This window comes from Pimephales promelas, chromosome 25 (assembly GCF_988280905.1).
Source record: "Pimephales promelas chromosome 25, fPimPro1.hap1.1, whole genome shotgun sequence".
Taxonomy (NCBI): Eukaryota; Metazoa; Chordata; class Actinopteri; order Cypriniformes; family Leuciscidae; genus Pimephales; species Pimephales promelas.
Window position 1 is genome coordinate 2,693,459 of NC_142793.1, and position 26,179 is coordinate 2,719,637.

General features: G+C 40.0%; 2 protein-coding genes across 8 annotated transcripts in view; both read right to left on the bottom strand.

Moving 5' to 3' along the window:
• tdrd12 (tudor domain containing 12) overlaps window positions 1-15,544 on the bottom strand; it is a 76,273-nt gene extending 60,729 nt beyond the window's left edge. The window contains exons 1-3 of one of the 7 annotated variants that reach the window (XM_089127427.1): window positions 15,394-15,544; window positions 2,756-2,826; window positions 812-953 (exon numbers count right to left, since the gene is read on the bottom strand). Coding sequence is in view for 1 of the 7 variants with exons in the window: in XM_089127423.1 (XP_088983549.1) it covers window positions 10,708-10,744 (37 nt within the window). In the remaining 6 variants the exon portion in view is untranslated. Of the gene's footprint in view, window positions 1-811; window positions 954-2,755; window positions 2,827-5,201; window positions 5,315-10,707; window positions 11,191-15,393 lie in introns of those variants that run through there. The other 6 variants (XM_089127428.1, XM_089127424.1, XM_089127425.1 and 3 more) reach the window with 6 other exon arrangements.
• A 3,980-nt stretch (window positions 15,545-19,524) lies between these two features.
• LOC120468123 (E3 ubiquitin-protein ligase TRIM16) lies at window positions 19,525-26,039 on the bottom strand. Its single transcript, XM_039656771.2, has 6 exons — window positions 24,684-26,039; window positions 24,501-24,596; window positions 24,161-24,394; window positions 23,925-24,075; window positions 23,249-23,308; window positions 19,525-20,748 (listed from the first exon to the last, which is right to left on the bottom strand). Exons 1-6 carry the CDS (start codon window positions 25,284-25,286, stop codon window positions 20,207-20,209), a joined length of 1,686 nt encoding a protein of 561 aa, XP_039512705.2. The 5' UTR covers window positions 25,287-26,039; the 3' UTR covers window positions 19,525-20,206.
• Between the last annotated feature and the right edge of the window lie 140 nt (window positions 26,040-26,179).

Below are 26,179 nucleotides of genomic sequence, written 5' to 3' on the forward strand. Positions count from 1 at the left end.
TGTACATCCCACATTTCATGGTGCAGTTAATATTACTATAGGCTAACGTTACAGTAAATCCATGGTAGGCTAAATGGATTCAGTATCAATTCAGATTCTGACTGTATCGTTGCACGCAGTGATTCTCCTTTTCGTGTTTCATCTGCCTTTAAACTGGTTTAAACTTGACATTTGTATTCTTCGCTGAAAAATTATATTGCGATAATTATCCCTACATATAATATATATATATACACATACACACACAAATATATATATTGTATATATAAATACACACACATGCATGTATAATATATATTTAAGAAAATGTGTTATTCATATATAAAATATTTATATTTATATAATATAGATTATGTATTTATATATATACAGAATTTAAGTGCAAATAATTCTTAAATATATACATGCATGCATAGGTATTATATATACAAAATTATTATATACAGCACACACAAATATATTATGTAAACACAGCCTTTTATTTTGGATGCGATTAATCACAATTAATTTTTGCACAGCCCTAATATATAAAAATTCTTCTGGACTAAGACCAGAAGAACTGCGGCGTTTCCAAAGACCCTAGAAAAAACCTGCAAAACTAAAAACTATGCGCAATACCTGGACAAAAGCTGTTTTAAACGTAAAGGGTACTAAACACCTATTGATTTGATTTAGTTAACTAATAAAAGTGAATTGATAAATAAAATCTATTTATGATTATGACATTATTTTGGAAAACATTCTCATTTACAGCATTTTTACACAAGTGCTTTTTCACAGTACTATAGCTTTGCAGGCAGACAGGCACTACCTTCGAGACGTTGCCGCAGTTCTTCTGGTCTTAGTCTCTGTTTTTTTCTGTTTCTTCATATAATTCTTAGATGCACTCGATGATGGGATGATGGGATGATGAGATCCGACCTCCGTGTGGAGCATTGGCTGTTGTCAGAATCCTTGTGCATTCAAAAATTTCACTGGATTATTACAATTATATATATATATATATATATATATATATATATATATATATATAAAATGATATAAAACAGTCTGCCCTGCATATATTATAAATGAAATATAGATTTATCCTTATCAAAGCTACAAGCATTCTTTAGTCAAGTGCAGATAGTAATTTTCTGTTCCCTCTGTTCTTTAGGTTAACTTAACTGACAGACAGAATTAACACTAGAACGGCCACAACGGTCATTTTGACCGTTTTGAATTTTATATCTATAATAACTTTGTTGAAAAAAATAATAAAATCCTGCTGGTACCTGACTTTTCCTAAAATTGTCTGTATTTTCATTTAAAATGCTTTTGATATAAATTAAGTTACGCAAACGTAAGGCAAAACAAAAAAAATGAACATATTTACCTATTTCGGCCATAGATGGTCATATTGACCGCACTGAATTTTGCGGTATTTTTTTGTTAAATATCCCGCGGTTGATCGTGTTCTCTCTCAACTGTCAACAGAATGGTCCGTCCGGTCACCTAGCGGTGTTTGCTATAATAATTTCTACATTAGTTGTTGATCAGAAATAAGCAAATAAAACCGGACTACAGTTATCTATAATTCGGATGCAGGGGAACAATCGGAGGTGGAAAGTGACAGCGACGTTTCCTGGGTGCAAGTTAAAATTTCCTCCTCATCAGAGAGTGATTCAGAGTCAGAGTCCACATCAAGCAAAAAGAGACGGCTGCTATCATCAGACACGGCGGATCCAGATGTTCTGCCCTGTCCTGCGCTGTTTGTTTTGCTGCATGGGCTGTTCACTAGTTCTGCGAGTCCTATTATTATAGCCTTGACCGCGTCGCAAATCGTCACTATCTAACATTTTCGTCATAGTTTTTGTCATTCAAACCTAGTTTTTATTTAGTTATCGTCTCGTTTTCGTCTTTGAAAAAATGTGGTTGACAAAAATAATTACGAAAATTATTCATCAACACTGTTTTGAATCTAACGGTCAAAATGACCGTTTGTGGCCGTTCTAGTAGTTTTGGAATTCTGGCACTTCTAGTGTTAATGCCCCCTGTCACTTTAAGATCTGTCGCTGCTGACAGGATCTCACGCTTCTCATTCTCTGGGTGCGTTCTATTATTCATCCGTCTCGGAGATCCGAATCGGACGACAGATGTTGACTAGCAACACGCCCCCTTTCCTCGGATTTCTCCTCTCGGACGTCGGACAATTAATGCACTTAAATGACAATTAATAGGTAGTCTCATTGCCATTTAAGTGAAATTACTATATAAAAATTATCATTCTAAAAATGATCATTCTAGAAGAAAATTTTTAAATGGTACTTGGAGGCTTTTGCATCTGAACTCTCTCTCTATATATATATAAAATTTAAGTATAAATAAAAGTCAAAACCCATTTTTAGTCATACCTGGAAACAAATCCTGGTCAAATAGGTTATATGGGCCATTTTGTAGAATTGGTTCAAAGTTAGAGTTTGAAAGATCTTGAAAAATAATAATATGAGCAGAAACCGTCTAACTAAATGAACGTTCATTCACACACCCGATTCATATTTAAACAGTCTTTTTGGTTTTACAGATCAGAATAGAATAGCCCATATAGTCTTATGTAGGGGCGAAAGTGAATTAACGCACAGTGCACACGTCTGTGAATTCGTCTATTCCTTCCTATCAGACACGCATTTGATATTTAAACAAAAGTCTTTGTGCAGGTTACAGACATTATTCAGTAACGCGATTAGAACAAAGCACTTAAGAATAAATGACTTACTGCATCAGCTGAATCCGTGCTCCTCAAAATGAAACTGGTAACTGAGGTACTTTTGTACAGGATCCTCCTCACTGCGCAGCAAGACGAAAGGTTAGGACGAGGTTAGATACGTAATAAACTATGTTTTTATCAGTGAGCGGGGTCACATTAACACGTCATACGCTATAATTAGGTAAAAAGGGAAAAGACTGACATCGCTCTCTTTTCATCAACTGAGAATAGTTGCTTTTTTATATAAAGTACTTTATTTAAAAGAAGAGAATTTCAGCTTCATAAAGAGAGATCTTTCGTGTCTCTGTGACAAGTATTTAATGAGTTACAGGTTATTTTTTGGACGCGTTTCAGAAAGATTTTTGCGGAGACAGAGTGAGCTGAAAGTGCACCTTGTTTATTTTATTTATTTTACAAAAACACAAGGTTTTGATATTAATAAGAGTGTACACAAAAAAGAAGACCCTCTATAGTTTATAATCATGTATTGATTTCATTATATGACCATAAATGACGGAGTATTTTAAGTCTATGTTGCAGCTATGTGAAAGAAAAAAAAACACGATCAAAACACGGGGATGTGTTTTTGGTCCTCAGAGGGTTAAAGTCCCTGTAAAGGCAATTCTACATAAAAAATAAAAAATCTAAACACATTATAAATGTTACAAATGTATTGCTAAAACATATTAGAAAGACTGTGAACTGTGAAGTACTGAAATGTGGAGTTTAGGGATGGGCATTCGATTAAATTTTCTTAGTCGATCGTCGGAAGAATTAACGATCGACTATCGATTAATCATTAATGTTTTTATATTCAAATTTATTATTTATTTCACTTTTTATAAATTAAAAATGCAATGAAAATACAAAAATACAGCGTGTTTTTCCTCGATTAGATCTTTATTACAAGATGATCAACTTGTGGCAGTTAAACTGGGCGTAAATTTGAAGATATGTGCGGCGCGGTGCTCTAACGCAACTGAATCTGCAGCTGCGAGTTGGCCCTCGTGAGACCCTCGTTTGTTCCAAAATAATAAATAATAATAAAAATAACTTAACCAAAAACATAATAACATTTAGATTTAACAGGTTGTCAAAACGTAACTCAATCAAGGTACGCAGTCGAGAAAGGGTGAGAGAGATTAGCCTACCTAACAATCAATTAGGCTAGCCTACTTAAAGCCTCATAAAAAAAAATAAATAAAAAAAAATCGCATACAACTTCTGCTCCAGTCAACTGATTTTTGTTGAGAAAGATAAGCATGTTGATGACATGATCTGGGGTCAGACGCGACCGCAACCTGCATGGTGACGGTCAAGCCTTGTTTACATTTTTGCCTGGCTCTTCAGCGCGAGTCTCTGCAGACTGCACGCGCACCTCCCCAATAATGCATCACAATACACATAGTTGACAGATTGTATGTTGTGAGAAATGTGTGTGATCTGTGTTATGTACTTGTATACTCTTAACTAACTGCCCCTTGTGAGATTAATAAGTTGATAAAAAGTAAAGTAAATAGTCTCACTTTTAGTTACGTCTTAACTATTATAATATTTCGAAGGGCAAAAACATGAACTTTAAACATTGGCTTTACTTTTTCAATCAGCTGTCACTTCAGCGTGAGGGCAGTAGCATAGCATTAGCACCTCAGCTCCACCCGCATCCCGCCTCTTTGCCCATTTTAATTGATCCGGTAGTGATGAGAGGTGACGCCCTGCCAAGATGGCGACAGCCGGCTCCGCCCACTTTAGGCTTCAAAAACGCTCTTCAGAAACCTACGGGTGACGTCACGAATACTAAGTCTATATTTTTTTACATTCTATGGTCAAAACCTAAACTTTCAACTAGGGCTGGGACAACAGACGTCAGAAAAAATACGTCATGGACGCAAAATATGCACATCAATTCATCAGACCCAAAACAAAGATGGCGGCGCCGGATAGTAGTAGCAACTAGGGCTGGGTATTGACACATAGTTCACAATTCGATTCGATTTCGATTCACTATTGATTATTTTGGATATCAGTTATAATAAATGGCAAATTTTCTCAAGGAAATCAAATCTCTTAACTAATGCTGTAAACTATGGGAGTCTAGTTGTAGCCTACTAGGCTTCATTAGCCTAATATGAAGGTAATAATGAACTGTTTTGTAGCTATACAAACACTTAAATTACACTTTTTTATTTTTTATAATAAGAAGATTATATAAATATAAACATTTAAATGGTGGCTGTCATAAAAAAAACTTGCCAGATTTATTCAAATATGCATTAAATATTGAATAACATTAAGATTATAATGCATATTATGTAATATGGTGTATATATTTAGCAAAATGCTCCTCTCTAGAGTTATCGTTCCTCTTAAGTACACACACACAACCCACATACCATAAAACTTCAAATAATAGCCGAGTCCCACTCCCAAATAGACGCCTGTCTCTTTTACGCACCTGGTGTGACTGCAGGTTTGGGAAAGGTCTGTTTTTTAGTTTTGGGTTGCCAATCTTCTAAAATCGTCAGATCGTCCGCTTTTTGGCGGTCGCCAAAGCAAATTTTTGTCCCGCCAAAGCCTATTTTGATTGGTGAGTGATGTGAAATAGAATGACTGCTGCGCTTGACATAACGAGCAGAGAGAGAGAGAGAGAGAGAGAGAGAGAGAGAGAGAGAGAGAGAGAGAGAGAGAGAGAGAGAGAGAGAGAGAGAGAGAGAGAGAGAGAGAGAGAGAGAGAGTCTTCAAAGAACACAAGCGCTTTCTCTCTCTCTCCCTGGCGGATATTAATCAAACGGAGCAGGTTGAAATCCGGCGACCAATGTGGCGTTTCCTGATGGATCGAGGTTGTTCATTTTATACGTGCAATTCCCATGAGCTATAAGTGCGTGCGAGACTGCTGGATGCATGCGCTTATAGCTATTAATATCGAGGAAAATACATAGAGAATAATTATTATTTCCGCTTCCATAGACATAAGTCTGTATTTGACAAACTTTTAATGAATTGCTTTTTTAGTAACTTACTTATGTGAACCTAAAATAAACATTATGTGCTTGAAAACATTATGTAGCTGAATAGTTTTGATGTCAAGCGGTGGGTGCTCTCCGTCTCTGGCTCAGAAAATATGTGTAGCCTACTACAGAACAGGCTCATTTTAGACTAAATTAGTTAATCAATTAATTTTGAACTTTCAAATTGCACAAGATTTATTAATTTAACTTTCAAACGTGCAAACTCAAACCCCCTGGATGCAAGAGGTCCACACACAATATGTGGGAAACACAGTATGATAGTTTTCGAAAAATACAAAATACTATTATTTATTAATACAAAAATACCTCAAATACAAATATTATTAGGATTTTGCCACCTCCACTTCGTTGTGAGCCAGGAAAACCCTGAGATTATTTTTATTCTTTTTTAATTTTGTTTGTTCTTTTTCCATGCAGTTTGCGAAGTGACAAAATAAAGCTAATAAACTAGTCCACACTTTTATTTTCTCCGTTTCTGAATTTGATGTTATCAGCGGCAAAATACAAACACAATTGCATTATTATTTTTATATACGGTCATGTTTTTTTTTTTATGTCATGTTGATAAAATACATTTTAACTTAAAGTCTAGTTTACTAACATTTTTTGGTGGGCAATTGCAAGGGGACAGGTGGGGCACTAAACCTTCCCTACCTTCAAAGTGGGCAATGGCCGAAAAAGTTTGAGAAACACTGCTCTAATCTGTTAACATGGGAGCCGAAATAGAAACGGACACGCCACGCAGTAGTGTGTCTCCGGCCAAGCACACCGACTCAGCCGATCCTGCTCGGCATCACGCATGCGTAGTGGTGATCATGTGAACAGCGCCAGACACTAACATGTAAACGGTTGAATAAAGTCTGTTTTTTCGGAGCACTAAAAGTATTCGTATCACTTCATAACATTAAAGTTGAACCACTGGAGTTACATGGACTATTTTAACAATGTCTTTGCTAAGATACCTTTCTGGGCCTCAAAAGTGGTAATAACATTTCAGTCTAATGGAGAGTCAAAGCTCTCAAATTCATCAAACAATATCTTAATCTGTGTTAATTTGAGGTTTGGAACGACATGAGGGTGTGTAAATAATGACAGAAATGCCATTTTTGTCGAAGTAACCTTATGGATATCAAGTTTAGCCGCAGAAAAACTCAACCGAACCGTGTGGTTCGACCAATCGCATAACTGTTGTAATAATTAATCGTTTTTCATCTAAAACTGCAGAAAGTCCACATTGATTACAACATCACGTTCGCAGTTAAGTCTAAAAGCAACATACAATCATAAAATAACTGTTGAAGATGTAACGTTAACTTTATTCTGAAAGTCTGTCGGCCGAGGGACAGTAACGTTACAGTTTTCACTTAAAGTTTTTGTTAGTTTGCTGCGGGTTTATAACGACACACATTTTGTCTCGAATGTAGGTTAAAAGCGTGAAATATCGTGTTTATAACTGTGATTTAAAACATATTCCCATTTACGTTACGCATAAAGTAGGAGAGCGACTCTTACCTCGCCTGCACCTGTTGTTGAGGAGTGTTCGCGCCGTTGAGGCGGTGACGTGCAATCAGTGACGCCATCGATCAGCCGCACACCGCTCACGTGCAGCAAATATTTAAATCACAAAATATCTTCTTTATTTGGCAGTATAGCTTTGTCTAGATTTGCGTTTAAATAAAATATATCTGTAGATGTGCTGCCCAATATATTACAACAAGAATGTGCTTGTGTGACATACAGTTTGATATTTCGAAGAAGCAGGTGATTTATTACAGATATTATTTTAATTTTAATAATTATGCAGAATCACAATGTCCTCGTTTATTCTGGTTGATTGATGTCATATGTACTCGTATAATAATATAAAATATAGATATGTTTGTATATTAAACATCCAGTGGTGGCTTTTATTGTGGCTTTTAGTCCTAGCTGTGAGCTAATCCTACTCCTGAAGAAAAAAAAAAAAACATATATGGATTTAAAACACAATCTTTTATCTCAGGAAAACAGAGCTGAGTATTGATGACATCTTTTTTGGCGTATATCAAATGCTCTCTAGTCAAATGCTTTCATTTTTATTATTATTATTTTAAGCAGCTTTTTGTGCTCCATATAGACCATTTCACAAGATGTAAACACTGGTCCAGAAGCACTTCCTGTTTCAGTTTTTTAACACTACATAAGAGCTGGGATAAAATACAACCAACAGAACATATAAAACTGAATCAAAAAGTTAAACAAACATCTTTAAGATGTTTTCTTTACATGTGAAATAAAGAAAACAGTTACAAACTGAAACAGGAAGTGCTTCTGGACCAGTGTTGTTTACATCTTGTGAAATGGTCTATAAGAAAGCAGGGCTTAACTTCTGGGTCCTCTCAAAATGTCAGGTGATGAACAAACAATACACTTGATCTTCAAGATGATGATGATTAAAATTTCAAAACATTTCATTCTACCCCTGGGAATTCTAGTGTTTAATCAAATGAGAGCTTATTTAGAGATATCAGCCGAATGGCCTAGTAGTAACGGATCCAAGGTCGTAACTCGTAAATTACCCCACTAATAATGCCCGGAATGGTACTACAGTAGTACAACTTCAGTACTCATGAAATAAGGCATTGGAAAGTTTGTAAAGGGTTAGAGTTAATAGTGATAAATGTGATCATCACTGACTCCAGGGTTTTTGGTTCCACTAAACATCAGTGGCACAAAAATGAGGAATGCAGTGCATATTGTGCCAAAATCATTCTTTGAAAATCTCCTTTATATATAATCAAATGATCTCTATTAGTTCAAAATGTTATTTTTTATATCAATATCAATAAAACACAGAGTACAACATCCACTCTTCTATAAATGCTAAACAATACAGGACACAGAACAAAGGAGAATTCAGGGCTAATATAAAGGACAAACAGGAACTAGTTAATAGTGCGCAGGTGAATGTGATGAGAACTGGGTCAGAAAAAAAAAACCAGTCAAACAGAAACTGAACACAGTGAAAATGTCTCTGGTTACTATCGTAACCTCAGTTCCCTGAGAGGGGGGAACGAGACATTGCATAGCAATGCTATCTCCACTTTGGGAATCAGTTTGTCCACTTTTTTGTTGAAATCTTATAACGACAGTTTGAACAGCTAACCTATTGTCACGAAGTATGCAAATACTGATTCGCGGGCAGTATAAAATGCACAGCAATACAGTGCCGAAGTGATGACGTCACTTTGTAGAACAACTCGGAAGCTAGCGGCGCATGGGTTCCCTCGATCGAAAAGCAATGAGTTTTCGCCATAGACTTTTGGAAAATCGCAAAAAAATAAGATTTGTGTTAGACAAAACGTGTAAGGGTCACAACTCTTTGTCAATCAAGATAATATTTACTAAGTTAATCCAAAATTAATAAGTTTAATAAGTTAATCCAAAATTTATACATTCTGAAGCCATATAAAGTTTTTAAAAAAACACAATCAGACACAATAAAGTTTTTAAAAAACACAAGCAGGCTATAAATGTATGTTTTATGTCATAGATCAAAACGTGAAAATATTTAGAGGCTTTGCTAACCACAGACCTTATTTCAGGCGATTTAGCAAAAACCCATTCAAAAATCCCATAGACTTTAGAGCGAGGGAACCGGGAGTGCTAAAATGCTAACTCACTTCTGTGTTTTGGCCTACAGAGTGACGTCGTAACTTCGGCACTCTATTACAAATCACAACTGAACGCTTGCACAGTTGTTCAAACAGTGAATGTCTTGTTCCCGCCTCTCAGAAAACCGAGTTACGATAGTAACTGGAGACGTTTCCTTTCGAGAGCAGTACCTCTACATTGTGTAGCTACGCTGTTTATTAAATCCTGCCGTGGGAGCAATTAAGATAAGCCCTAAGATACTGCCCTGGCGATTTATGTGCAAAACCACAGCCTTTTTTTTCGGTTTGAATTAGTGATGCACCGATGTGAAAATTTGTGGCCGATACCGATAACCGATATTAACATTGCTGTTATGGCCGATACCGATATTTACCGATGTCGATATCCCTGTATAGAAAACACATAGCGAGGATTAGGGCTGCACGATATTGGTAAAAAATGACATTGTGATATTTTATTTTTCTGCGATATATATTGTGATATATAAAAACAATTTCACCAGATTACTTAAATTGCTCTATTCGGAAAGAATGAATCATTCTAGAATGACTGGGGTAGTTTTGTCATGGAGTATATCCACAGAAACTAATATTAATAGAATGTTAACAAAATTTGTTAACATTCTATTAATCTATTAACCTTACACTTTACAAGAAAGTTCCATTTATTAAAGTGTTCATTTAATGTACACTTTAATAAATGGAACCTTATTGTAAAGTGTTTCCGATTTATGTATCTTGAGCTCAGTGTTGGACAGATCAGTTGTTTTAACCATTCATTAAAGTGAATCGGTTCAAAGGAGTCATTAGTTCGCGAATCGGACGTGTCATTAACGGAACCACGGCACACGTTGTGTGATTATCCAGGCAGTTTAGAACATCGCACGAGATTTGTCTCGACTTATTTTTACAGTCTATGGTCTCGACAGTCGACACAGAAAACATTTCATCAACACGATAGATTTTTTTTTTTTGGTTTATTGAAAGTGTGGTTTCACAATTCACAACCAGTAGTTCAGAAGAAAAAAACTTCGGTCTTCCGACCTTTTACCATCGTGTATTCTCAAAGATATTCAGTCAACTCAATTCATAAACATGCGTGAGGGGGAGAGAGAGCAAGACATTTTGAAGACGGCGCGCGTGACCGGTGCTTTCACTCTTGTTCCCTCCGTTAAACAAGCGAAAGACATTTTGAAGGCGGCGCGCGTGACCGGTGCTTTAATTGACTCTCGTTCCCTCAGTTAAACAAGCGCACCAGTCACTCATCTACATCACTTACCGGTCAAATATGGCTTTGGCGGGACAAAAATACGCATTAGGAAGGCTGGCAGAAAACAGCTCACCAGTTCCAGTCTTCGTGCGCTTGATAGAGTTGTGACGTTCGCGAACGAACCGATTCTTTTGAACGGCTCATAAACATGAACGATGGGAGCCGAGTCGCGGCAGGAGGGGAGCCGTTCTTTCTGTCGTTCTTTTTTTCCTATGCGTGTTTTACACAGATGCACATAAATTACCTCCTCAGTTACAGGGGAAGGGGCGCCCAGCGCAGGGGTGATAGTTGTGCACGTGCGTGCATCTTTTACGTTATCTTTTATAACCCTACGTGCCTATGTCATTGGGTAGGAGCGGAGCCAAAAGTTGTGCACGCCGCCATCACATGGTTACTCCAGTTTTTTTTTTTTAAAAGCCATAAAGTAAGGAACTGCTTGTATTTATTTACATTGCATTTTGTGTTCATATTAATGTTATTGTATCTACAGTATATATTTACAACTTTAAATATTTTTTGTTTTTTATCAAAATGTTATTGTGGTATTGTATGGAAAACATAAGTCAACAGCTTTACACATACACTCACTTTGTACTAAAGGTAAATCCAAAATAGTGATGTCACGTTCTAAGCAGAGGGATGTTGTGCAACCCTTTGAAATATAGCCCACACATGACAAATGAGGTAATAATCAATATTTCAGAATAATTCAAACTCAGATATTGATCTGTGATATCTGAGTTTGAATTATTTGACTACAAATCTCACCTCATCATTCCTCCCAGTGATTATTCTAAATATTTAAAAAGAGCCAAAAGAGCCATTCTTTTGAACGGCTCTTTGAAAGGAACGGATCGCCAAGATCCGGATCCCCTCAAAGAGCCATAAATCCCATCACTAGCGCTTGATGTTTAAACCATAGACTGTAAAAAATATGGACGTAGTGTCCGTGACGTCACCCATAGGTTTCTGAAGAGCGTTTTTGAAGACTAAAGTGGGCGGGGCCGGCCGTCGCCATCTTGGCAGTGCGTCACCTCTCGTCACTACCGGATAAATTAAAATGGGCAAAGAGGCGGGACGCGGGTGGAGCTGAGGTGCTAATGCTATGCTACTGCCGCTGAATTGACAGCTGATTTAAAAAGTAAAGCCAATGGTTAAAGTTCATGTTTTGCCCTTCGAAATATTATAATAGTTAAGACGTAACTAAAAGTGAGACTATTTACTTTACTTTTTTATCAACTTTATTAATCTCACAAGGGGCAATTAGTTAACTTAAGAGCATGTATACAAATAGCCTACATTAACACAGATCAAACACATTTCTCACAACATACAAGCAGTCAACTATGTGCATCGTGATGCATTATTATTCTGCTAGTTAAAAATGTATTAATTACTTACAATATTGCTCTAAGCTTGTGCATGTGACAGTGATTCAAGGCAAGCACACATGTCAGTCGGCATCTCACGTCAAGTTCGTAAAGAGCTTTAATTCAGTCTATTTTACAATCCGATTTTGGCCGCCTCTCAGTTTCTCAGATGGGTCAAACCAAAGATATTACTTCAGAACTTCAAGTAAATGAACTAGAAATCCGCGCTCATTCAAGGGTGTGCATCTATTGCATGGACGGAGAGAAAGCACTGAAATTATCAGACATCCATTAGTGCACGCGAGGGAAACAGCTGGAAACACGGCGCTGGTCGATCTCTTCATACTCAACACGACGGAATCCAACGGCGTGCACGGGCGAAGGTATAATACATGTATTAAATTGTATGAAATAATCCCGGAAAAAGCACAAACACAGCTGAGGGTGACGCTAACAGACAGCAGACAAACTACTAGCAGTGAAAGCGGCCGCAAGAATCCACCTGTCACTCAAGTGGCCACGCCCTTAATTATGCAGAACTTTAAGGCTAAAATATAATTTAAACAGATGAGTTGTAAAAATATTCACCCCCCTCACAGTTGTCATGAAGGGAAAAATGAGCTCTATAGACCAAAGCCACTTTTTGCTCCAGGCTGTAAACATGTTTTTTTCTGCTGTAAAGTTGGGCATTTTAACATGGGGGAGATACAGATTTGACTCGCTTCTGCAGCCTGCCTCAAGCGGCCACTCGATAAATTGCAGTTTAATTCACTTCCGTATTGGCTTCAAGAGAGAGACGGGGAGGTTGCCGCTTGGTTTAAACGCACTTGCGCTTTTAATACGCGTGCAAAAACAAACATCCCCGCCCCCACGCAAGTCAAATACACAGGGAATGATCATCGGCCTGTTCACATCGGCCCTATTTTGACATCGGAACGATACCGATGTGTAAAAAATTGACCAAATCGGCCGATATTATATCGGCGGCCGATATATCGTGCATCACTAGTTTGAATCAGTACATGCTGCTGTTCCAACGTCGACCAAAGGGCTTCCAGGGCTAAGGACACCGCCTTTAATTCCAAACGATTTATGTGCAGCCCAAAGGCACTCCTGGGCTGAACATATCCGGGTCGCTCCACGGTCTCAAAGCGCTAACGCTCCATTAACCTGACATCGCTAGCTTCAATAAATTGTTGCTAGCACAACATGCTAGCATCTCATATCATCATATATATCAAGTAAGAGTTACAGATGAACGTGTTCTCACCGTTGTCACCATTTTTTTTCTGAGGGAATGAACAAACTTGACTTTTTCAAACAGTGCTGGATTCTGTTCTGGACCACAGAAAAACACTTTTGTTATAAGAACGTTCTCCAAATATGTTGTCAAAATATTGTTAAAGCTACTTCTGAAAAAATTTCCAGTTTTCTTGATGTTAGAGGAACGTGTTTTGTTCCTCTTGTTCTTTCAACAAGTTTTGAACATGTTCTTCAAATGTTCTTTCAACTTCATTTTGATTTAAAATTCAACATTATAGGAACATTGATTTCTAACATTGCAAGAACATCAAAATACCCAGTTTCCTTAATGTTACTAGATGTTATTTGAAAGTTAGCTTGATTTGGGGGAAGTTTCACAGACCTTTGCTGGGATAGTGAGTTTACTGGATTATTCATTATATATAATGCATCATTTGTGTGTGTGTGTCTGATGGTTATTTTTTTGTTTTGACATAATCATAATTTGACCTGAATCACTGAACTCATTTAGTCTCTAATCTCGGACTTAAACGTATATTGTCGATTACAGCATCACTGTGATTCTGCAGCATAAGATTTTTTTTTTTTAATTAATAAAACAAAAACTTTATTTTAGGCACACACAGACATCATGAATCAGTGTATGAATCTCTACAATGGTGAAAAACAGAATATTCAATTATAGGGAAAGGAAATTACTAAGACAATTCAGATAGTATTTTTTTTTTTTTCATACTGCACTGCATGATCATGAATGAGTTTTGGTGGCACCCAGAAACCACTGCAATGTCAATGTCTTTTAAACTGTGAGGAACTTTAACAAATACTTTGGATTATATTGAAAATGCTGAAAATTATGAGCTGTAGAATCACAGGTCTGCTGTAATCAACAAGGTAGACATAACTCTTTAAATAAGACGAATGATTCAGGTCAGATTATGATTATGTAAACCATAACTAACACCACCTGATCAATGTTTCTATTTGTTAATCTGAAAGTTATAACTCAGATAAAACAGGCCAAACAACACCTTAAGTAAATGACGTAAGGGTCAACAGCCCATCTAAAGCAAACACTGATCACCATAATGGTGCCCTAACAAATTTGATTTTTTTCTTTGCTGATTCTGCTTATTACATGGTTCAATAATGATCAATCATCACTCAATGAATCATTAATTAGCTCATTAACTTTAAAACTCTTGAGAGTTAATTTAACACTCTTGAGTCTGAAGCCATATTAACTCCCAGGAGAGTTAATTTAACACTCGAACTGCTGGATTATTTGTTTTGGTTGAATGTAAAAATTTGGACAAAATTAAGACTGTTGACCTTATTAAACTAAACAGCATTGGATTAACCTTATGTAATTAACAAGGTGCCCTCTGACATTTAAAATCAAATCATACACCATATTCCATACCAGATGGGGGCAGTATACCTCCAGAAATACCTCCACGGCCACGCGCACTCTCATATCTTCAAACAATACGGCCGAGCGCTGTGTTGCTCTGTCTCCCTCGTCGTGGATATTAATCAAATCAATTGACACGATAGTAAAAGGTTGGAAGACCGCAGTTTCACGTGGAGCATTTGAAGATTTTTACAGATTAGAGACTAAATGAACAACATCTCAATACTAAATTAAAGGCCGTCTCATAGACAAGTCGGTGCATTTCGACGATATGGGAAAATTAAACCCCAGGCTATTATTTCTAGTTTTATGATATTCGTTTTGTTCATATTACATTTATCATTAGTTTTAATTAATGTGACAGACAGCAATTCCCTAATGTGGACCAAGCTAGCGCCTTTCAGAGCTGCCAACTCTCACAACACTTTTCACACACTCTCACGCCACACATCAATTTTGTCATGCACAGAAAAGGACACGGAGATCGATGTCAGCTCTCTCAGATTCTGTTAATTTTATTACGCATCAAACAATAAATACAGTTTTGGCGCTTTACACGACAGATCCCTAACGCACGTGAACCGATCATCTCTACTAGCTAATGGTAAAAGAACACGAACACTGTTGAAAGATAGAGTATCAACTTACCAAAATGTATTCATCATGCATAATATCGACCAATCATTTTTTGAACTCTTCCCTGAACTGAAATGTAGTAGTGGGCTGTATTTTCCACACGACTGACATCAGGTTCAAGTACACACAAGCCGGCGCGACTTCTTCTTCTTCTTCTTTTTTATTGGCGGTTGGCAAACAACTTTTAGGTGTGCATTACCGCCACCTTCTGATATGGAGTGTGGATCAAAATGGCTTTTCCTCACTATATATTTTATAAATATATAAAACCATAATAACACCAATAAATAACTTTAATAAATATTCATTAACATCTTTAATATTCATACATTATCAATAAATATAATTTCCTAAGACAACAAAATTTATATCCTTCTACTAAGACCTGTTTTATTCAAAAAGACACATATGGCTCTATATCCTGCATGCCCTGAAATTATTTGTAATAATTCCTTCAAATCCAATCTAATTTTTTCTTTCTCAACCAGTTTCTCAGCCTCATCCTTTCCTCATTATACTTTCGACAATAAATAATAACATGCTCTACTGTTTCATTGATATTACAGACCTCACACATCCCAGTTTCATGTTTGCCTAATAACTTTAGTGTACTATTCAATCCAGTATGCCCAAATCTCATTCTTGAAATAATGTCCTCTTCCCTTTGATTCCTATTATTTTCCCTCATACCTCCTACCCTCTTCTGGATACTGTAATACATTCTTGCTTTTGTTTCTTTATTCCACTCCTCTTGCCACTTCTTCTTCATTTCTTCTTTGATTATGCTTTTAACTTCTGCCTTACTATAACTTATTACCATATCTGTTTCTGATTTTTTGGTTGCATTTTTGGCATATTTGTCTGCAATTTCATTTCCTTCTACTCCTATATGGGCTGGAATCCAAATGAATTGTATTATTACTCCTACTTTATTAATTCTATAAACCGCTTGGGCTATTTCCAACAAAATATCCTGTCTTGTTTCTGATTTCATGTTCTTAATACTGATTAATGCACTACTTGAATCTGACCCTATTAACACTTCCCTTGGCCTACTAATTTCAACCCACTCAATGGCTAAGAGAATGGCCAGCATTTCTCCTGTATACACTGACATTTTATCATTTATTCTCTTATTTAACATAACATTAACTTCTGGTAAAATAAACGCAGCTCCTACTCTATTACCTTCTGTTTTTGATGCATCTGTATATATCACCGGCACGACTTACTCGTGTTACTGCAGTTTGGCTGGTGTTAACGTTGCCCGCCCGCATACCGCCTCCCATGGCCGAAACTGGTATTACGACACCTGCCGGGCCGGGGCTAGTAATTTAGCATGCTAATTCAGGGTAATATCTCGACAGCACTATAACTTGTCATTTTTTAATGACATCATCAACCTTATTTCTTCTCATTCTTTTGATGCGTGTAGATCATTTTTGGGATATTTTAACCTCAATTTTTACAGATGGCACCTTTAAGTTAATTGAAATAAATAATGTTACATAAACCTGTTGTCATGAACAATCAGGCACAGGTAGATCCAAACGCAGCATAGGTTTATTTACAGGATAGTCAGACAGGCAAGGGTCACACACAGCAGACACAGCATAGGAGACAAGGCTAAATCACAATCCAAATACCAGGCAGGAGAACAGAGGCAGGTAGCAGACGACACAAGATCCAGGGAACAGGCAGAAGGTCAATGGGCAGGCAGCAGACAATCGAGGAGAAGAGGATTCAGCAAGGGTCATAAACACGGACGGGCAATCAAACTAGGAAACGCTCAAAAGCAGACTTGGAATCAAGACTAGATATCAGACTGGATTACAGACTAGGAGACGCTAGGAGTTGAACACAACAGTGAATCATACCTTCATTCAAGACTTCGCAAAGAGTGATAGAGACAGTGAGGTATAAATGTGTGTGGAGCTGCGTGTGGAACTAGATGCAGGTGTGAGAGTGATCAATGGAAACAGGTGTGTGCGTTATCAGTTCAGGGAAAAGCAGTTCAGAAGTGGAGTGCCCTCTCATGGCATTCGAGGGCAATCCAGCCGATCATCATTACATAACCCCCCCTCTAAGGAGCGGCTTCCAGATGCTCCAAAAACGATCTAGGCGGGGGGATGAGCGAAGGCGGTCCTGGGGGAGGGACGGAGGGCCAGGCCCGTGCAGGGGAACGGGCTCAGGACATAGCCACGGTGGGCCTGGGCCGCATAGTGTAGGCAGACCTGACTGGGGAGGTGGCCAGGGTGGAGCAGGGCGAGGCAAGGGCCAGGGCGGAGCAGGACGAGGCCAGGGCCGAGCAGGACGAGGCCAGGGCCAGGGCGGAGCAGGGCGAGGCCAGGGCGGAGCAGGACGAGGCCAGGGCGGAGCAGGACGAGGCCAGGGCGGAGCAGGACGAGACCAGGGCGGAGCAGGACGAGGCCAGGGCGGAGCAGGACGAGGCCAGGGCGGAGCAGGACGAGGCCAGGGCCGAGCAGGACGAGGCCAGGGCCAGGGCGGAGCAGGGCGAGGCCAGGGCGGAGCAGGACGAGGCCAGGGCGGAGCAGGACGAGGCCAGGGCGGAGCAGGACGAGGCCAGGGCGGAGCAGGACGAGGCCAGGGCGGAGCAGGACGAGGCCAGGGCGGAGCAGGACGAGGCCAGGGCGGAGCAGGACGAGGCCAGGGCGGAGCAGGGCGAGGCCAGGGCGGAGCAGGACGAGGCCAGGGCGGAGCAGGACGAGACCAGGGCGGAGCAGGACGAGGCCAGGGCGGAGCAGGACGAGGCCAGGGCGGAGCAGGACGAGGCCAGGGCGGAGCAGGGCGAGGCAAGGGCGAGGCAAGGGCCATGTCAACGTCGCCTCCATGGCCCCCACAGAGTACCTACTGTCCCCCCCAAAAAAATACTTGGGGAAATCTACGGGGGGAACCTCTGGGTGGTGAACGGGTACAGGAAAGGCCTCCCGGAGCTTGAAGGGTGCAGGCAGAGCGAGGCGCAGAGGCGGGGCCGGCAGGGCGAGGCGCAGAGGCGGGGCCGGCAGGGCGAGGCGCAGAGGCGGGGCCGGCAGGGCGAGGCGCAGAGGCGGGGCCGGCAGAGCGAGGCGCAGAGGCGGGGCCGGCAGAGCGAGGCGCAGAGGCGGGGCCGGCAGGGCGAGGAGTCTGGGCACGCTCACCGGGGCCTGGCGAACCAAACGAGTCCTCCTTCTCCTCCTGCGGTGGCGCGTCACAGGGCTAGACACACTCGCTGGGCTGGACAACTCACTCACTTGAAGAGGAGATGCAGCGCTCACTTGAAGAGGAGATGCAGCGCTCACTTGAAGAGGAGATTCAGCGCTCCCTTGAAGAGGAGATTCAGCGCTCCCTTGAAGAGGAGATGCAGCGCTCACTTGAAGAGGAGATTCAGCGCTCCCTTGAAGAGGAGATTCAGCGCTCCCTTGAAGAGGAGATTCAGCGCTCCCTTGAAGAGGAGATTCAGCGCTCCCTTGAAGAGGAGATTCAGCGCTCACTTGAAGAGGAGATTCAGCGCTCACTTGAAGTGAAGATTCACTCACTTGAACCGGAGACTCATCCACTTGAACTGGAGATTCATCCACTTGAACTGGAGATTCATCCACTTGAACAGGAGATTCCCTCGCGGGGCTCACGTGAATCGCGAGTTCGGCTGGGCTGACATGAAGCGCGGGCTCGGCTGGGCTGACGTGAGTCGCGGGCTCGTCAATGCGCACGTGAAGCGCGGGCTCGTCGTGACTGACGTGAACCAGCGATGAAGACGACGAGGGCTTCGCGGGTAAAGTACACTCGGCAGGTGTCGAGTAGAATAAGCGCGCAGTAGTGAAGAGGTCCTGCAAGGAACAAGCCCGAGCGACATACCCGTCAAGAGTTCAGTTGGCAAGGTCCCGCGGCATCCATCGAGCGATCTCATAATCCAGCCCATTCAGAAACAGGCCCATGAGCTGGATATCATCTAGCGCTCCCACACTGCAAATGGACAGGAACTCCTTCGCGTACCTTTGGACAGACCGGCCCTCTTGCAAGACTGACGACAGGTATTCTGTCATAGCCCGGTTGCTGACGACTGCTGGACCCATATTGAGGTTGGTTGTTCTGTGACGCTGTGCGGAGAAACGCTGAGAGACGCTGAGGCTGGGTCTAAACGCAGTGTAGCTTTATTAAACAAACTTAAAACAAGACACTAGAAGCAAGACTCGAGAGACGTGAAAGCACCAACGTAACACACATAAATTCAACAACCAACAAAGACAGGGCAGAAACACAGGGCTTAAAACAGGTGAACTAAACAAGATGATAAAACACAGGTGCATGAAATAAACCATAATCAGTCCAGGGTAAAACATGAATGAAACAATAAACTAGGAAGGAGTGCCCCCCAGAGGCTCAAGCGGGCACTCCAGCCGCAGATCGTCACACCTGTTGACATAAAAGGATAATTAAAGCCGCAACTGTTAACATAAAGCCAACATAGCAATTTTTAGAGTGTATGATGGGGTGAGATAGAGAAATGGGGAACAGGGAAATCTAGAATGACCTCCTCTCATGTAGCCTTATTCTTATATGCCTGTGTTTCTCTCTGTCTGGGAATGCAGGATTTTTAAATTAAAAATGAGAAATCCCAATGTTGTCAAATTGTTGTCAAAATATTTTTAAAGCTACTTCTGACAGACAAACAAGAGTTTCAAAGAAATACATGTAACATTTTTCATGACCAATTCTCAATTCAGCCATTATTATACTCATCTGAGAAGTTTTACTCTTAATATATCTGTGATTATTTAAAGTTCAGTAATGGACATGACAAAATAATATAGAATCTATGTATGATTTAATTGGTCAGACGACACAGTTTCACCGCTGAGTTAGTATCTAATCCAAACATGGCGTAGATCGGCTGAGTGAATGTGGCCTGGACTCTGTGGATGAGACTCATCGTGTCCGAGACGCTGTAGAAGGACAAAATCCCTGCGCTGTGATCCACATACACTCCTATTCTACTGGAGACATTGACTACAGGAAGAACCGTCTCAATGTTGTTGTGCCAGAATGAACAGTAGTTTGGAGAGCAGAACAAACTCCAGGACTGATTGTTTCGTCCAGAAATACTTTCAGGACCATTTCCCTTCCTGCTGATGCTCTTATACGTCACTGATATATCCACTCCAAATCTCCTATCTCCAGCCCACACCACCTCCCAGTAACAGCGTCCAGTCATTCTCTCTCTACACATCGCCTTACACCAACGTTCAAATCTGTCTGGATGATCAGGATACGGCAGACATCTGTCAGCGACAGTGATCCTTGTGTTTCCCTCAGACAGACGGAGCCAATGATTCACTGAGTTCAGATCCAGAGTGAACAGACGGGAATCTGATGGAGAGAAAAACCTCACAATATTAATTGTGATCTTGTGTTGAAAAGTTCTATTACGAGAGGTTCTCTCGTATTGCATAATTTAGCTTACGCTATGGAAAATATACATCTTTTCGTGATATTGAAGCCAACAAAAATTATCCTTAATTTGTTTTCATTGTCAACGCAGTGAAGCAGCTAGCAGACCTAGAGCAGGCTGTCTAGCTTGCTCATAAGCTAAACTGCAGGAACTGCAGCAGCTTACCACTGATTCCGACATGACGTCACGTCCAATGAAGGCCACTCGCGCGAAAAGCCAACGTAGGGGACCACCACGCCATCTGCGCTCTCTGGAACAGTCGGCCTAGTGCTGCACGATTAATCGTATCGCAATCATAATAGCGACGTCAAAGCTATGGGATTATATAACGCAAAATCGCGCGATTTTATCTGAAAATCTACTAGACTACTTTTTGTGCGAAAAAAACATAAATAACGACTTTATTCGACTATTCCATTACTTCCTTGTGGGCGCATGCGCGAGAACTGAGATGAGGACGTTCTTCTCCTTCGACTACTTCTTGTTACCGGCTGCTCACCGCTTAGGAGTTTTACCGCCACCTGCCGTATAAGATGATGTGCTGATATATCTGGAAGCGCAAAACTTTCTGTTTACAAGCAGAGGAAGATGCGCGCTGTACATACGCTTTTCAATTAGTGTATTTTCCGCACTACAAGGTGCACTTAAAAGCCTTTAATCTTCTCAAAAAACGACAGTGTTCCTTATAATCCGGAGCGCCTTATATATGGATCATCATCTTATACGGTAGGTGGCGGTAAGGAAGGCCATAAGGAAGTAATAGAATAGTCTAATTAAGTCGTTATTTATGTTTTTTTTTTCCGCACAAAAAGTAGTCTTGTCGCTTGATAAACTTATAATTGAGCCGCTGTAGGCACATGGAATATTTAAACCTTTTCTTTAATGACTTTATGGGCCGTCAAGAGCCAGTCCCTTAGGAAGCCTATGGAAGAGTGATCCAGCTCTCAGATTCAATCAAAAATATCTTTATGTGTGTTCCGAAGATGAACGAAGGTCTTACGGGGTTGGTACAGCATGGGGGTGAGTAATTAATGAATTAATTTTCATTTTTAGGTGAACTAACCCTTTAAGTTATGATGGACGAAAAGAGTTGTGCTTGTGAGAGAATGAGGCGCGTGTGAGATCCGCGTCTCGTCAACGGATTCTCTTAAAGGGCCAGCGGTGAATAAAGAGTTCTGTCGGTAAAGTGAATCAAAGAACAAAGGGAACAGAGAAAATTACTCACTGCTCACTGAAATTTTGTAACTTTAATAAGGATTAGTCTATATATAATTTATAATTCATGCAGCGCAGAATATTTGATAAGTTTATTCAATGTCAGGCCACAGGTAAATATGGCATATTTTTGGTTTAGGGTATGTGAGGATTGTTTGAAGTTCACTTAATTTAAAAGCTGCAATATGACATTTTCCCCAAATCGTGCAGCCCTAAATCGGCCTCGCTTTTTTATTTCCTTTCCCCCCCTTATGTAATGTCGAGGCAGAAAGTTTGAGCGCTTATATGCGCTTACAGGTCTCTCTGGAAGAAGAGATAGTAATATCTCAATGTGACTCTCCTGGTTAAATAAAGGAAATAATAATAATAATAATATGCGATCTCTGTAGCAAACGTGCCTGCTCTCCGTCTTTCAGCCCAGTGCTAGTATCTTTTTATTTTTTTAGATCATCATTATGTATGTATGAATGAAGGTTTATTTACAGAGATAGGTTTGACCTTCAATAATAGCAGAGTGTTCTGAATGGGCTATATGCACGCATTTGTCCCGCATTTGACGCAAGGATGCTCGTCCATTTCCGGTTGTGGAGATTAAAGCGGAGGAAAACCGAGGAAAACGGGATTATGGCAGAGTCTTCAAAATTTACTGTCCTCCAGTCTTTGAAATGAAACGTACATACGTTTAGATGTAATTTTATATAGTTATTATTATTTAATATAATTTTTTTTAAAAAAGCATAAACACAACAAGGGGTGTCTGTTTTATCTGTTTTTGTGACTAACGTTTCTTTAGTATAACCATGGAGTATAAAATTCAATATAAATTCTCGGTATTGCAATGGACTCTACGATCGGCGGAAGTTATCGAGCATCCCTAATGCTTCACCGGAAATACCGCCGTGCATAGAGCCCATTGCTCAAAAATTAGTGATTTGCATTACAACCAAAGCCAAGAAGGAAACAACTGTAAACAACTGTTTTTACTACTGTAACATTTTTCAGTCAGTGTCATAAATGCATCTAATCCATAATGTATGTTTGTTAATAATTAATTTATCATTTGGTTGAAGCAAAAACACAAAGTAATCAGTTCTATAAACAGTACTAAACGGTCTTGTAATATTAATTAAGCATAACAATCTCTAACTCTAATGGATTTTAGACTTTAGGATTTTAGGATTTTGTGTTTTCATAGTAACTCACGTTGTAGAAACTCCTCTCTGGTCTGATATCCAGGAGACTGAATGACCTGGACGGTTTTCACTATGGACACCAAAACACATCTGCAGTTTAATTATCACATCAAGAGGAAATTAAATATACATCCACCTATATATTTAATTATACTAATTTCTGAGCATAAATTACTGTACATTTACAAGTACATTAAATGTTCGATTTCAATTGAGCGATCGCAATAATTTGTCTTTTTAAAATGCCATGTAAACACATTTGAGCAAAACTGGAAAAACAGATCTGGATAATGTGATTGTAAGTCGGCATCGTCCAACAGATATACTTGTTAATTGGTAAATTTGATGTCTCCACTTAGAAGAAAAGGTTCTATATAGAACCTTAAAAGGTTCTATCAGCGCTACGTATTTGGAACCCCTAAAAGGTTCTATACACTCTTAAAAAAAGGGTTCCTCTGGGTTCCAACCCTGGGGTTCCATACTAGGCCAATAGAACCTTTTACAGAAGTTCCATATATGAAGCGGGGGATGGAACCATTTCTGGTTCTAAATAGAAGCATTTCTTTAAATAGAAGCATTTCTTCTAAAGAGTGTGTGAAAGATTTACAAGCAAGATATTTTACTCAGACAGACATATTAAGAATTTAGCATGACTATGCAAAACCTGCTAAAACCTACAAAAGTACCTGTTCCAGATATGTTTTGTGTCTCCTCGCTGCAGAACTGCTGCAGTTTGTCTCTGAGTTGAGAGACAGATTTCACTACATCATCAAAAGACAGACGAGAACTGACAGTGAAGCCGTCTGTAGATCCAGAGAGAGAGACTGATGACAAACTCTACAGACACAAAGACAAAAACACAAAGTGACTGTAATTCCAGAAGTTTGTTAAAGTCCTCAGTGTTTGAGAAGATCTGTGTTACCTGGAGGAAATGAACATGATCGTGTGTGTGAGAAAGATCCTCCAGCTCAGTGTTAATCCTCCTCAGATCATCGATCTCCTGCTTCACTCGCTCCAGTCGTTCTTCAGTTTGACTCACTGCAGATTGTTCCTGATCTCTGATCAGCTGCGTTATCTCAGAGCGAATTCTCTCAATGGAGCGGATGAGCTCAGTGAAGATCTTCTCACTGTCCTCCACTGCCGTCTGTGCAGAGCGCTGTTACACACACACACACACACTGGCTTTAGTGGGACCAGAAGAGCTCCAGCACTGGAGGAAAGTCCAAACTGAGACTCAAGCTTGTCTTCTTCTCCAAACTCACCTTATGAGACGCCACAGCCTCCATCAGCGCCTGGAGATCTTTCTCTCTCTCCTGGATTCTCGTCTGGATGTTTCCCTGCGTTTCTTCAAAATGTCTCTGCAGAAAACAGATTTAAATTTAATCTACATTTCCATTCAAATGTTTGGGGTTTGATCACTCATGAGATCCAGTATGAAGCAGTACCTGTTTCTCTTTCCTCGCTGCTGCAGTTGATACAGTGTCATGATCGCTGTGTTCATCCACCGAACACAGCAAACAGATACACCGCTGGTCGGTGCGGCAGTAAATCTCCAGCAGTTGACCATGTCGAGGGCAGATCATCTCCTGCAGTCGTCCAGTGGCGTCCATCAGATCGTGTCCTTTACTTCTGAAGAGACTCTCATGCTGTTCAAGGTGAATTTGACAGTAAGAGCTTCGACACTCCAGACACGACTTCACTGCTTTCTGTTTATTTCCAGTGCAGGAGTCGCACTGCACATCTCCAGATCCAGTGTGAGGATGACGGCGAAGAGGAACAGGAGGAGGAACAGGGGCAGATCGGAGACTCGTCGGCTTGAGTTTCACCATCAATTCAGCTATCACCACATTCTTACCTAAAACTGGTCTTGCTGGGAAGGATTTTCTGCACTGAGGACATATGTAGATTCTCTCCTGATCCCAGTGGTTTGAGATACACTTCATACAGTAACTGTGTCCACAGGGAATCGTCACTGGATCCTTCATGAGATCCAGACACACTGAACAACTTAACTGGTCCTTAGCCCATGAGAAACTAGCTTCTGCCATTTCACTGTATATGAACACACAGACAGAGAGACGATACACACTGCCGCTTCCTTCCAACTGAGGGCTTTATATACTGTATCTTCCTGGTAACATACCTAAGAAACGGTTTTTTTTTTCTGCAGGGTGTGACTTACTGTAACTTGTTCATTTCACAACAAAGTTGTCTAAAATACTGAACTGATTATGATTTAACTCAGCATACTGATTTATATACTTTAATAGTACTAGTAGCATCGGCGTCCGTCTACTGGACCACACAATAATATAAATCATGTTACATCACAATGCCATAACTGGATCATGATCGAGACTGCAGCAAATGTGAGAGAGACTCACGGATGTCAAATAGATCGACTCATCATATACATAGAAAATATATATACACGGAAAACTATACATGGAATTTCATGGTGAATGCAAATCCAAATACAGAAGCAGAGAGCAACATATTAATTTTAACATGCTATTATTAATTAGTATTGAATTTATATAACTCTTAATCTTTTCCAGTGCAAACAAGCACTATGTGGAAAAAATAATATTTCGATAATCTTCATTTTATAAAGTAGAACAAGCGTTGAGCTTGGGAATGTGGTTGAATGGGATCTGAAACAAAGCTAGAGAAACTATGCATAGAATGTTCCAGTAAAATGAAAGTTTGCACGTAATGCTGTATAAATGTAAGGGTGGATTTTCTGCAGGGGTTCAGGCTGCAAGACTTCTGAATGGCTAAAGAAACGTATAAGCAAGATGGTAGAACATTTCCCACCCACTGCCACTTAAACCAATGACACATTTTTTTCAGTGCCCTTGATTTTAGAAATATTTTACCTATATATCTTTCCAAACCTGCTCCTGGAGGGTCCAGCTATTCACTACGCAGCAAAAGAAAA